This window comes from Chionomys nivalis, chromosome 3, assembly GCF_950005125.1.
Source record: "Chionomys nivalis chromosome 3, mChiNiv1.1, whole genome shotgun sequence".
Taxonomy (NCBI): domain Eukaryota; kingdom Metazoa; phylum Chordata; class Mammalia; order Rodentia; family Cricetidae; genus Chionomys; species Chionomys nivalis.
Window position 1 is genome coordinate 79,888,364 of NC_080088.1, and position 14,276 is coordinate 79,902,639.

At 43.9% G+C, this 14,276-nt stretch overlaps 1 protein-coding gene and 1 non-coding gene across 3 annotated transcripts; one reads left to right on the top strand and one right to left on the bottom strand.

The window, feature by feature from the left end:
* Positions 1–1,658: 1,658 nt before the first annotated feature.
* Positions 1,659–1,765, bottom strand: LOC130872341 (U6 spliceosomal RNA). The gene has a single exon (XR_009056942.1). It is a non-coding gene; the product is annotated as a U6 spliceosomal RNA (small nuclear RNA).
* Positions 1,766–7,324: 5,559 nt separating this feature from the next.
* LOC130871605 (CD209 antigen-like protein B) lies at positions 7,325–14,056 on the top strand. Of its 2 annotated transcripts, XM_057765092.1 has the most exons (9): positions 7,325–7,383; positions 7,485–7,571; positions 8,122–8,211; positions 8,676–8,783; positions 9,542–9,703; positions 11,038–11,124; positions 11,636–11,787; positions 12,712–12,821; positions 13,906–14,056. In XM_057765092.1, exons 1-9 carry the CDS (start codon positions 7,338–7,340, stop codon positions 14,054–14,056), a joined length of 993 nt encoding a protein of 330 aa, XP_057621075.1. In that variant the 5' UTR covers positions 7,325–7,337. The 2 variants fall into 2 exon arrangements, with proteins under 2 accessions (XP_057621075.1, XP_057621076.1); XM_057765093.1 differs by lacking the exon at positions 8,122–8,211.
* Positions 14,057–14,276: the final 220 nt, after the last annotated feature.

Consider the following 14,276-nt stretch of genomic DNA (forward strand, 5'->3'; position numbering starts at 1 on the left):
GTCTGTGGTTATGTCCCCCTTTTCATTTCTGATCTTATTTATTTGCTTGTTCTCTCTCTGTCATTTAATTAGTTTGGATAGGGGTTTGTCGATCTTGTTGATTTTCTCCAAGAACCAACTTTTTGTTTCATTAATTCTTTGGACTGTTTTCTGTGTTTCTATTTTGTTGATTTCCACCCTCAGTTTGATTATTTCCAGTCTTCTTCTCCTCCTGGGCGCGTCCGCTTCTTTTTTTTCTAGAGCTTTCATGTGCTGTTAAGTCCCCAATGATGCTTTCTCCGTTTTCTTTAAGTGGGCACTTAGTGCTATGAACTTTCCTCTGAGCACTGCTTTCATAGTGTCCCATAGATTTGAGTATGTTGACTCTTTATTTTCATTAAATTCAAGGAAGACTTTAATTTCTTTCTTAATTTCTTCCTTGACCCAGGTGTGGTTCAGTAGTTCACTGTTCAGTTTCCATGAGTTTGTCACCTTTCTGGGGGTAGCATTGTTGTTGCCTTCTAACTTTAGTTCGTGGTGATCTGATAAGACACAGGGGGACACTGATTTTTTTTGTATCTGTGGAGGTTTTCTCTGTTACCGAGTATGTGGTCAGGTTTGAGAAAGTTCCATGAGCTGCAGAGAAGAAGGTATATTCTTTCCTATTTGGGTGGAATGTTCTATAGATGTCTGTTAAGTCCATTTGCTTCATTACCTCCAATAATTCTCTTAATTCTCTATTAGGTTTCTGTTTGAGTGACCTGTCCATTGGTGAGAGAGGTGTGTTGAAGTCTCCTACTACTAGTGTGTGTGGTTTGATGTCTGCCTTGAGTTCTAGTAATATTTCTTTTACATAAGTGGGTGCTTTTATATTAGGGGCATAGATATTCAGGATTGAGACTTCATCCTGATGAATTGTTCCTGTTATGAATATAAAGTATCCATCTTGATCTCTTCTGATTGATTTTAGTTTGAAGTCAGTTTTGTTAGAAATTAGTATGGCCACACCTGCTTTTTTCTTAGGACCATTTGCTTGAAAAACCTTTTCCCAACCCTTTACTCTGAGTAGATGCCTGTCTTTGTGGTTGAGATGTGTTTTTGTAAACAGCAGAATGTTGGATCCTGTTTTTGTATCCAATCTCTTAGCCTGTGCCTTTTTATAGGTGGATTGAGACCATTAATATTAAGTGATATTAATGACCAGTGGTTGTTTACTCCGGTTATTCCTATTGTTTTTGGTAGTAGATTTGTGTGTCTCCCATCTTTGAGTTGTGCTGGTGAAGGGTCACTAGATGCCTGAGTTATTGTAGGCAGTGTTGGCAATGTTGGATTCCTTGGGTTGTGATTTTCCTTCTATTACTTTCTGTAGGACTGGATTTGAGGCTATGTATCGTTTAAATTTGTTCTTATCCTTGAATGTCTTGTTTTCTCCATTGATAGTGAACGATAGCTTGGCTGGGTATAGTAGTCTGGGTTTGCATCCATGGTCTCTTAGTTTCTGCAGTACCTCTATCCAGGACCTTCTGGCTTTCATGGTTTCCATAGAGAAGTCAGGTGTAAGTCTTTTCGGTTTACCTTTATAAGTTACTTGACCTTTCTCCTTTGCAGCTCTTAATATTCTTTCTTTAATCTGTATATTTTGTGTTTTGACTATTATATGGCGAGGGGATTTTTTTAAAAAAAATATGAAATGCTTCATGAATTTGCGTGTCATCCTTGCGCTGGGGCCATGCTAATCTTCTCTGTATCATTCCAATTTTAATATATGTGCTGCTGAAGCAAGCACAACCACGCATCTTTTTGGAGGAGCTAAAGGGTGTTGCGGGAGCTGGCATGTCCCTGTCTTTGGAGCTCTTTTATTAAATGCCATACCCTCAGATCTGTAAAGGCACTTGAGTATTAGGTACCATTTCCTGTTATTTAAATTGGGCATATAAGCTAAATTTTGACGTGTATTTTATCCAATTAGTTACAGTTTACAAATGCTAGTAAATATAAGATTAAAATGAATATTTTAATAAGTCAAAAAATATTAGCACATGTGGGTATTCTTACCCAAGATGGTGATGAGATCAAAATGGTTATTACCCACATATTTGTATTTTTCTAGAGCTGTTTTAGTCAGGAGTTATCTTAAAACAAGTACACAAGCACACAGAAACATAAATCCACAGACATACTATGGCCACATCATTCTAACAGACAGACAAATATAACACTTTTAGAAACCTGTGTCAGCTGACCTACTTAAAATCCCAGCATAGTTAGGTGGCAGAAGCCAGGAGAATGGAAGGACAGGGGAAATAAATTTGTTTTAAAATCACAGAGTGAGACAAACAACAAACAGCTGGGGGCAGGGGGAGGGGGCTGATAGTGAGACAAACAGCAAACAGCTTAGAGAAGCAGGGAGGGGAGTGGGGTAGCAGGCAGGAGCACGCATCTACAAACCGTGGGCTACGGAGCCTTGTTTGCTTTACATTAGATGTTAGACAGCCCCAATTTAAAAGGATTTTTGTAAAAGGCCACCCAACGGTGTTTTGAGTAATCAGCTTGGAATCGCAAGGACCCATCAGAAGCCCATGCCTATTGGAACTCAAGTCTGTGGCAATGTGTCCACCGCATAGTACTCTTGAGTCAAAACAGCGGTGCATGAGAAATGAGTGGGGTTGTCTCCAAACACCTGGATCTCATCTTAGCTAAGCCCACCTTAGCTACATGTGTCATGCTTTTTGTGCAGCCATGACTTCAACAGAAATCCTGAAAAGTGGGTCCCCCTGAGGACCCTACCAGCCATGTACTCCAGAAGGGAAACTCACCCACTTGAAGCCAATCTTAGCCTGGCAGAGAATGCAAGGGCATTTTCCAGCATACGGCACTGAGCCTGTAGGAAAAACAGACCCCCTCAGTGGAAGACCTCCATCATATTAGGAATAATCCTTAAGACAAGTCTCTCCACTGATGCAAATAATTTTAATCAGACCAAATTAGACCAATGATGTGGGACAACTCTGTATTCTGTCAATTATGTTTTAAGTAAACCCTGATTGACCAGTAGTCAAGCAGGAAGTATAGGCAGATTAACCAGACAGGAAGTAGAGACGGGGCAATGAGAACAGGAGTACTCTGGGGAAAACGAAGCTCTTTGTGCAGTCCTTTCAGACCACCAAAGAAGCAGGATGTGACCTACCTTGCTGAAAAAGGTACCGAACCATGTGGCTAACATATACTAGAATAATGGGCTGGTATACGTTATAAGAGCTAATATGAAGCCTGAGCTAATGGGCCAATCAGTTTATAAGTTATGTAGACCTCTGTGTAATTTCTTTGGGGGGTCACTGGCTGTGGGAACTGGGCATGACAGAAACCCCAGCAAGCAGGCCCTTCCTTCATGTTACAGACCAAATCAATGCCCATGTTTATTTACTGCAGCACTCCTGGGTAGCTGGGAAAACATGGCAGGGAAAGGGGGGTTTCCCACACAAAACCCAAAGACAACATGTTCTTTTTCTTAGCATTGGCCTAAATAGCCTGTGGGAATGGTCCTGACCTTCCCTTGGAAGAGGTCAGCACTTGGCGGGCTTTTCCAGAGGTGGAATCCAGACCAAGGCAACTCCTAGGGGGAGGGGACTTGAGATGGAACTTTCTGCTCCGTTGACACCCCAAGGATGAATGTCAGGGGCTGGGGTGATGCTTCCAACACAAACAAAAGTTATGAAGTCCTTTTCCCAAGATCAGTCATTTAGATAAACTCCCCATTCCCTTAGTGGCTTAAAGAAATTTCCTACTTCCTAAAAAGGGAGTCATTCACCTTATCTCTGATAAAAGGAACTTGTAGTCCTACCATTAACATGTGTCTGTGGTACCTAGTAACTTGTCAAGTGTAAACTAGCCTCTAGGTTCCCTCAATCCCTGCTCACAAGTCCTACAAAAGCAAGTCCTGGTCTTATGAAAGTTAATAAATTATTCTAAACTGTTAAAGATAATTAAGAAAAATTTGACTAAAGTCTTTAAAGAAAGAAAAGAGTAATATAAAAAATAAGCCAGGTAAGGATGGACAATACAGAGGGCACATGGATCCTACATGTTGCTTTGTTGACTTAAAATTTTTTTAATGTTGGGTGAGTGCATGGCAGCTGCTAAGAGACATTGAATTATAACAGGAACTGCTAAATTAAACCAGCCTATGTACTTTAGGGATGTCTTGACTTCAGAATGGAAGTCAGAAAATGTAGTGCATTGGGGAAGAGGTTATGCTTTTTGTTTCCACCATAAATGAAAGGCTATGGATTCCTTCAAGGTTAATAAAAATCAGGTTTGGTCAGGGGAGACTTGAAAATCTTGGCTACAGACATAAAGAAACAAACCAAGAAAACCTACAAGACAGATAACAGTAACAGTTCTAAGACTGGACAACAAATAGTTTTCCCAGGACTTGACCAGGGTCTCAATTTTCTCAGGATTCCCTGGAGATGCCATCTCTCCAGACAATAGGAAACAGTCTAAAGAACATGATGCTTACATTCCCAAGAGATGGAGTAGATGATTTCTGGTCATTCCGGGTGTGTTTGTCATTGTTTAGTGGGGTTAGTTTCAAGTTGTTATTGGTTATGATCAGGGAGGAAACTGAACAAAGGAGGTTAGATTCAGGAATCTTTTTCCGAAAGGGGGGATAATTTTAAAAAATATATTGAATCTACTTTTAAAATAAAATGATATGATAAAAAGGTAGATTGTTAAATTTATTTTAAAAAACAACTACTAATCTCAAATATTTCACATAGGTATGAATTTTTCTATAATGATACAAATTTAGTTATTTTTGCTAATATATATATATACATATATGTGTTTCTACTCTTGTTTAAGGTATTGTACCTATATGACTTCTTTAAAAATATAATATATAATTAAGAAATACAGATTAATAATTATCTATAATAATCAAACTTGTAGTCATGTTAGATATGTTTTCGAGGTTAAGCCTAGATATGTTTGCGTCAGATATGATTAATAGATAATGGTCCTCAAACTTTTCAGAGATCTGATGAATATGGCTTTTAAAATGTTTAATGGAAAAAGCTTACTAGGACAGAGAAAGAGTCCCAGCTCCTAGCAGTAATCCCAAGATTTCCAAGGAAGATGGCAGGGTACCACAATGACTCCATCTGGATTGTGGTAATGCTAACTACTGGGCAAGAATGACTCAACACAGGACCTACTACCAGGACCCAGTCCAAAATGTGGACAAGAAGGACACTGGAGAATTGGTTGCCCCATTTTGCCTAGACAAAGTAAGGTCAGTCTTCCCTATGTTCTTCCTTCACAGGAAAAACTCTCACCTCTGGGCCTGGCAACCAAAGATGGATGTTGTCCTGGTACCTCTGCCCCCAATGCTTTAGAGACCGCAGAAGCATGGGATGGCTATCTAGGTAATGGGCTAGTCTTTGTCATTTTAATTGATACACAGACCATTTGTTATATTTTCTGCTGTAATTTATCCTTCTCAGATCTCTAATTGTATTGATGACTAGACTAACCATAACTCTGTCAGTTTAGCAACAGCAAGAAATCAGATTCTTCCCCAAGGTTATAGCCACCTTGTTAGTTTATTTCATATGTAAAAATCAAGCCTTGCCTTTTCTAGAGCTACTAGGTCTCCAGTAGAGAAAAGGTAAGTAGGTTTGTCTTGCTAACAGGCTGGAATGTTAGATCAAAAGAAAACCCCCTGTCACAGGGGATAAAACAGCTACCTTATAGTGCCTATTGGCATACCAGAAAAGGTACCTGTTAGAACCAAATACACCCAGGTCTATCAATAGGAAGATTTATTGGCTGAAATAGGGCTATACACAGAGCACTCAACCCGCTGTATGTAAAACAGAGAAGTAATTTTACAGCCTTAATAGAAAATTGCTATTTCTATATAAACCACTCAGGAATCATTAGACATAATATGGCTTTACTACCATAGAGGCATTGATATAAGGATGGGCCTAACATAGGTCAGGGTTGCCGCCTTTGTTCTGGGAATGGAGTACAATGGCTGATAATCCTGGGGAACAAACATTTTTAGAATCAAAAATTTAACTTATCTCTAACAGGCATGGTTAAGATGTTATCATCTCTGAGATATTTTGGAGGTGGCTTCCCTTAGACAAATTTTGGGTTACATGATTTAATATCTTCTAAGTAAATCTATTTGTAAAGCCTTAATAATCAGTTCTATTACTTTTTCTTCTATATCACCCTTACCTCTCCAGTTCCTTTGATAACTTATCCTCCATGCTAACCTCTCTGTCTCTTTTCTTCTTTAATATTCCATATGTCCTTTTAGCTATGGTTATTGTGTGTATGTGTTGCATATACATGTTGCTATAATTTGTATGCATAAGGCTTACATCAGTGTCATCCTCAACCCCTCACCCATCTTATGTTTTAAAATAGGGTCTCTCTGAACCTGGAACTCAAAAATTTGACTTGGTTTGTGGAACAATGAGCTCCATGATCATCCCGTCTCCATTCCCCCACAACACTAGAGTTAGGTGTGTGCTGCAACTTCTGGTTTTTTACATGAGTGCTGAGATTTGAACTCAGATCTTGGTACTTATGCCGCAAGCGCTGTACCTAAACCACCTCACCAGCTTGGTTTTTCAAAATTCTACAATTCTGGCATACCTAAGGAACTTTATATTTCCTCCTTGGGACTATTTGATTCTCCTTGGTTCCAACATAGAGGTGGATTGTCCCTCTTCAAGTCCCCAGCTTCACCAAGGACCAGCTGTGTGGCTATTATTAGACAGTTACCTAATCTGGTTATGCAGTTTCTCAGCTACCGCAATGTGGGAAGGTTTGAGAAAGTCCATCCAGTAGTCAGATGTCATGACGGCAGCAGGCACTCAATTGACAGGAGCATGAAAACAACAAAATCAGCAGAAAAGTCCATGAATCAGGAGCAAGCAAAGCAATACAGTTGGGAGTCAGAGAGGAGAGAGGAACTTGGAAGATGGGGCGTTGCTTTCCTACACTCAGCATAGGTGGAAAGGGCATAGCAAAGTGAACTCATCAGATAACCTATTGGCTTTAAAAAGATACCCATAACTTGGTCACACCATCAACACACCAGATTTTTTGGCTACAGAACCCCAAACTTTCTAACTCCTCCTTTAAAAAAAAAAATCTAGACCTTTAGTTATCTGGCACAAGATAGGCCATGGGAAAGGTGTAGTCCCTCCCTCCGGCTCTTCCGCAATTCACGGGCTTCCTTTTTCTCCTTCCTGAGTGAAAGGGCATTTAAAGAACACCGGGGGATAAATGCTGTGGTCTCCGGCAGTCCCAAGCACGAGGACACACTGGTGACCATGAGTGACTCCACAGAAGCAAGGATGCAGCAGCTGGGTTCCGCTGGTGAGGCCGGGCTGGGGTTGTGGGAGCACGGTGAGGGAAACCAGTGGGGGCAGCTCGGAGTTGAGCCTGCCCAGGCTCTAACTGGCTCTGTGTTCCCTCAGAGGATGAAGAGTGGATGGTCAGTGACACCAGGTGTTCTAATAAAAGCTCCAGACTACGACCACATTCTGGAACCAAGAGTTTAGCAGGTACGGCCGGGTGAGGGGCTGAGGAAGAGTGGACAATCTTCCCCAGAGTGGGTCTTAAAGAGAGGAAGGCTAGTGCTCTAAACTTCTGTTTCCTGGGGAGAGAGAGGCTGGAGCAGGGAGTCATGGGCCACTGGGAAGGCTGGGGTAGGTGGCTAGGGGAAAGGTAACAGACTATGGGAAGAGAAGGCCAGGGAAGGTAGTCATGGGCCATGGGGCAGTAGAGGCTAGGACAAGGAAACTTGGACCATGGTAAGGTGGAAGTTGGGAACTGAGGGTCCTGGGAAGATGGACGGTACACCAGGAAATTAAGGGTCTTAGGGAAGTGGAACCTGAGGTAGGGAATCCGGTCTTTGGAGAGGTGGCAGAGGGAGCAGAAAATCACAGGCTATGAGGAGATTGAGGGCAGGGAATGAAATCATGGGCCATGTGGAGGTAGAATCTGAGAGTTTGGATTCATGGGCTGGTGGGAGGAGGATGCCAGTCATCTGTCCTGGAATCAGCATAAGGAAGGAACTTCATCATACTTAAAAGTCCACTTTTTCTCTGGCAGGATGCCTGGGACGTGGCCAAATCCCCTTGGTCCTACACTTGCTTTCCTTCCTGTTCGTGGCTGGACTCCTGCTGATCATTCTTGTCAAAGGTCAGGCACAATGGAGGCCTCGCCTTTCTGACCCTGCTCTTCAGCTAGGGCCTTCCTGGGTTCTAGAAGGGAAGTGGGGAATGCAAGCGGATGGCATGTCCTCTAAGGATGCCCCCATCTCTAGTGTAAGACAGAATGAGAAAAGAGACATGGGTGGGTCCTAGATCCTCCATCCATTTCTCCTTATGATTCAGCTTTCTCTGAGTGGTAAGTTTTCTGGTCTTTGATCAGGATTAAGGAAGACATTAGTGAGAAACTGCCCTAGACTCTGGGGCGCTGACATGTGCCTATAGTCTCAGCTGCTGGGGAAGCTGAGGCACAATGATCATTTGTGCCAAAGAATATGAGAGAAGCCTGGGCAACAGAATAAGAAATTTTAAAATGGCACAATGTCTCAGAGAACTCAGTATAGGACTTGGCACACAGGAGGTATTTGCTAATGAAAACTTTTTTTCCCTCCTCAGTTTCCAAGACCCCAAATACCCAGGAACAAGAGGATTCTAAGCATGAAGAGATCGTCCAGGAACTGACCCAGCTAAAAGACCAACTCTGTGAGTGTCCTCAAAACAGAAGTGTCAGAGCCTCGGGAGGGCTCCGTGGGAAAGGAGTTCGTTTTCTTAAATTATCAGATCCCTTTGAACCTCAGTTTTCTCCTCTGTGAATTGAGACCACAGGATAACAGTAATAAAATGATACCTGATATTTACAAGGGTTGTGCACACAATAGGAACTCAGTGTCCACAGGGGGTGTGTACACAGTCAACATTCAGTGTTCATAAGGGTCGTGTGCATAGTAGGCATTCCATGTGCCCAGAGGACATGCCAGTGCTTGGCTTATAATACATACAGAGAGTGCACACACAGCAGGCACTCCCCGGTCTCTGGGGCTATGTACACATTTAATGTCCACAGGGGCCATGCACATAGTAGGTACTCAAACTATTCTCTTGGTCTCTGTTCTGATTGCTAAGCCTCAATTTCTCCCAGTCTGCAAGATAATACTTGGGTCTCCCAGGGTTACGCTGTCGGGGGAGGGGGTGTGGAGAGGGGAATGGTTCCCTAGGATGCTCTGTCACTCTGAAGGGTCTGAAGGTTGAGCAGACAAAGAACATGGGTATCCAAGTGTGGGTTCATCATGACCCACCCCCTCCCTGGGACTAGACACTCTGCTAGGTATTCAGTTTCTCAGTCTCCAAAGGAGATTAAAGAAGACATCAATCAGAAACCATCCCAGAAGCTGAGACTGGCCTATGCCTGCATCCTAGCCATTAGGGAACTGGAAAAGGAATGCTGTTTTGTGCCAGGGGATTTGTGACAATCTGTTACACAGTGGGGTCCATAAAACAGAAGATCCCCAGGGACCCCATGCAGGTCATGACAAACAGTAGGTATTTAATAATGGCAGTTCTTTATTTTCTTGGCACAATCTCCCAAGGGCGGAATGAGTCCTCGCAGATCTCTGAGCAACTGATGCGGATGAAAGCTGAACTCCGTAAGTGAACAGATTCCCGAGGTTCCAAGGCCTCAGGTTGCTATAAGGGTCAATTTTCTTGAGTCCTCAGAGCTCTTTATGCCTCAGTTTCCTCATTTGTGACTCGGGGCCACAGGTGACAACAAGGATGTCACATGATGTTTACATAGGCAAGCATCCAATAGGTATTCCATGTCAATAGGGAACATACATACACCAGGTACTCGGTGTTCCTAAGGACACATGAACTGTTCATACAGTAGGTACTCAATGTTCTGTTCATAAGGGGCATGCACACAGTAAGTACTAAGTGCTTTAGGAACCATGCACACACTAGGTATTCTATGTTCATGGAAACTTTGGGCACCCACTAGGCAGTCAATGTTTTTAGGGACCACATACACAATAAATACTCATGGTTCACAGTAGACACTTAGTGTTCATAGAGACCATATACACGGTAGGCACTCAACATTTACAAAGCCTGCATCGGTCAGGTTCTTTGGAAGAACAAACTATAGAAAGAATGCTTATCAAAAGTCTGAGAATCTGGTAACCACTCAGACCACAAGACTGGATGCCTCAGAGTCCCAGTTTGGGACCCTGAAGGATTCCTACAGAGCCACCATCCTTCAGGTCACAGTGAAAGACTGAAAGGAGCAGAGATTAACATCAGCAAAAGTCCAGAGACAACAACAGATAGATGGGAAGATGGACAGACAGCAGCAGCCCTGTTTTTCCCTTGGCTTCTGTATGTCTGGGCCAGCATTGGGAGGTGCTGCCCACTAGGTACACGTCTTCCCTGTCCTGTTCCTCTTTCCTGGAAATACCCTCACCTCTCTGTCCCAAGCTGTGTCTCTTGGCTCATTTCATGTCCAATCACATTCACATCAGCTGTGCCATGACCACAGTAGGATCACTATCTTCACTGAATTTGTGCACACAGTAGGCAGACAATGATCACAGGGACTGTGAAGAGTCGTCACACAATATTCATGAAGTTACACACACACAGTAGGCCCTCAGTTAAACCAGTCTACTGGCCTCTGTTCTGAGCTCTAAGCCCCTACTTCTCACCATCTAGAAGAAAAAGGCCAAGACTCCTGAGTATTGGGTGTCCTAAGCTTCACAGGAGAGGAGCTCCCTGACATTGGGTTGTGGCACATGCCCGAAGTCCAAGTTTCACGGGGAAGTCCTTATGCCCAGGGCTTTGAGAGGTTTTGGTCACAGAGGGAGATCCATCTCAAGATGGAAAGAGAGAAGAAATGGCATAATGTCCCTGGGGACCCAGCTCAAGTCGATGCACACAGTAGTTGTTTAGTAACTGCAGCTCCCCCTCTTTTTTCCTGGCCCAGTTTCCAGTATCCTTAACATCCAGGTACAGAACCATTCTAAGCAGGAAAAGATCTACCAGCAACTGGTACAGATGAAGGCTGAACTCTGTGAGTGAACAGAGACCAGAGGCCTCGGGGCCTCAGGTGATCTTTACTGTGGGTCAATTTGCTTGAGTCCTCACACATCTTCAAACCTCAGTCCCATCCTCTGATTTAGCACTTGGTATTTACAGGGGCCATGCAAACAACAAACACTAAATGTTCACAGGAATCATTTACAAAGCAGGCACTCAGTGTTCACGGGGGTGTGCACACAGTGGACACTGAGTGTTCATAGCAATTGTGCACACAGCGGGCACCCAGTGCTCACAAAGGCCCTGAGCCCATCTCCTGGCCTTAGTTCTGAGCTCTAAGTCCCTACTTCCTCCAGTCTGGCAGAGGTGTAACTAGGACTCCTGAGTTCCCCTAGAGTTGCAAAGGAGCAAAGAAACTGGAAAGGGAATGGTTTGCCAACATGCTGTGTCAAGGGAGGGCTCTGACTCTGGAGAGCCTGAGGCTAAGCAAGCACCGGAACACAGGCATCCAGATGTGAGTCCATCCTAACCCACTTCCCCAACAGTCCGCCTGTGTCGCCCCTGCCCCTGGGACTGGACGTTCCTCCTAGGAAACTGTTACTTCATCTCCAAGTACCAGCAGAACTGGAGCAGTGCTGTCAAGGCTTGCCAAGAAGTGGAGGCTCAGCTGGTCATCATCCAAAGGGATGAAGAGCAGGTATATCTGGTGGGACACCAGCCAGATTTGGTCGGAGCACCTGGCTCCTGATCACCTGGGATTAGGACAATTTGCCACAGTTATATGAGGGGGGAGGAAAGAGAGGAGTAGAAATGAGGGGATCCCAAGCCCTCGGCATAGAATCATGTACTGAATGTTTGTGAGTGTTTGGGGGTTTCCTGAAATGCAGGAAATATCAGCTCTGTGCTGGTCAGTATTTAGCCACCTGCTCTCTGAGAGACAAAAGTCTTGGTGTGCAGCCTGATAAGATAGCTCAGAAGAGAACTAACCCCCACAAGTTGCCCCTTGACCTCTATATACATGCTATGGCTTGCATACCTGCATATACATAGGCACACACACACATAGGCACACACATACATACATAGACACACAGCTCTCACTCACAGTGTGCTTGCCAATTCCCCAGGCGTAAATATTCTCATCATGTGAAATATCAAATTTATAATGGGAGGTCACTGAAGAACAGAAAATAAGGGGTATACATCTTAAGCAACCATGAATTAGTATGACCTGCTCCCAGCACATTAAAGGCAGTCATAAGGAAATTCTGTAGACTTACCCAAAATTCTTAAGAGAGATCATGCAACATTAGCAGGTGTGTGTGGAGAGGCCATCTGTGTACTTCCTGGAACTCACAGAGATCCTGTGGAGTTCTGAGATTACTGTGTGCATCCATGTCCAGCCAGCTGGGTAGCACGCTATGCCAGAGTGCATGTGCCCGTAGTCTCCAGATATGAAAATAGCTGATATCATCTAAGCACACATGAGTGCTCATGGCCTGATAGAGAGAAGGGGGAAAGATCAGATTGCAAGCAGAACTTCCATCAAGAGTGTGGGAAGGCACAAGCTGGAAGTGGTGGGAGAGAGGGAGATACTCCCTACTCTCCTCTTCTTCTCTAGAGCTTCCTGCAGCAGACTTCCAAAGCTAAAGGAGCAACCTGGATGGGGCTGTCAGACCTGAAGAAGGAAGGCTCGTGGCTCTGGGTGGATGACTCACCTCTGTCATCCAGGTACAGCCAGAAAAAGGGAACAACGTGCAGAGTGGAATGTAAACAGGTCTTTGATGCTCTGACTTGAGGTGTCTGTGTGGTTCGTCTCCCTCTTCCTGGCCCCTTAGGAATAAGAGCTGCCCACATTTGCTGATAGAAGGAGGTCTTCCTACTCATGAACAGACAGAATAGCAGCAAATCCCACCATCAAAGCAAGAGATGTTTCCCCCGAGGAATGTGGATGTTAATGTAGGGTATTAATAGAAAATGCAAAATAAAATAAGGCCACCATTGAGGGGACTATTACCATAGGAAGATGTCATGTTGGGTTGGATATATAAATATGTTTATACAATAGCATGATGGACCCATGGATTCGATTCCCCCAACACTGCATAATCTAGTGTGATAGCCCATGCCTGTAATCCTAGTACTTGGGAGGTAATGGGAGAATGATTGGAAGTTCAACGTTATCTTCTGTTACATACTGAGTTCTGAGCCAGCCTGGGCTACATGAGACCCTGTCTCAAAAAAGTTTTTGAAAAGGAAAAGTGAAAAGGAAGGAAAGGGGAAGAAGGGGAAAGGGGGTATGGGAGGAAATGGAAGGGGAAGAGAAGGACAAATATATCTTAAATATAGTTTATAAAGATGCTCCCAGATCCCACAGCATGGCACAGAGATCGTGGGGAAGAACCACAATCAATGAGAATATAAGGGAAGGACAAACAGTGGAAAGAGCCTTTACTTTGTTTCCATGCAGAGGAACAAGAGAGGCAGGCTTAGTGTCTATTAGTTTGACATTTCAGGGTTCTGACTCCTAGCTGTCCAGGGCTTGGCATGGGGGCAGGTGAACTGTATTCCGGAATGCAAGAACCAAGTAAGAAAGGTGGAGTCCAGATCTGAAAAATCACACTCTCTCAGTATATGACATAACCAGAGTCAGAATCCAAAGCCATCTAACCCAGGCATGTCCCTGGATTCAGAACAAGGCCCATCCACCATATGCATTCTAGGGGGATGTGAGACATTGAGTTCTGGGAAGCTAAGAACGTGGTTCGCAGCATGCCCCTGGAGCAGACTAACGTTTTGTTGACTGACTCTCCAGATTCCAGAAGTATTGGAGTAGAGGGGAGCCCAACAATATTGGGGAAGAAGACTGTGTAGAATTCACTGGGGATGGCTGGAATGACGCCAAATGTGACCTCCAAAAGTTCTGGGTCTGCAAGAAGTCTGCAACTCCATGCACTGCCAGCTGAGAGCCAGCTCTTCTCAGCTTCTGCTTCCATGCTGGTCTGCCAGGTGGATAGACATGTCTCACCTTCCTCTCCGTGCCCGTTGGCCTCAGTATGTTGACCAAAGCACTGAGCTTCTTTTTTATAAAATTATTCATCCTCTGCATGTATCCTGGTTTCATTTTTGTTGCTGTGATAAAATGCTCTGACAAAAAGCACCTTATATTCCAGGCTGTCAGGATGA

Bases quoted from the DNA above. Each gene is read 5' to 3' on its own strand.
- LOC130871605 (XM_057765092.1), top strand. From the start codon at position 7,338: ATGAGTGACTCCACAGAAGCAAGGATGCAGCAGCTGGGTTCCGCTG. The intron at 7,572-8,121 runs GTACGGCCGGGT...TTTCTCTGGCAG, and splicing joins TGGAACCAAGAGTTTAGCAG to GATGCCTGGGACGTGGCCAA. The intron at 12,822-13,905 runs GTACAGCCAGAA...CTGACTCTCCAG, and splicing joins GACTCACCTCTGTCATCCAG to ATTCCAGAAGTATTGGAGTA.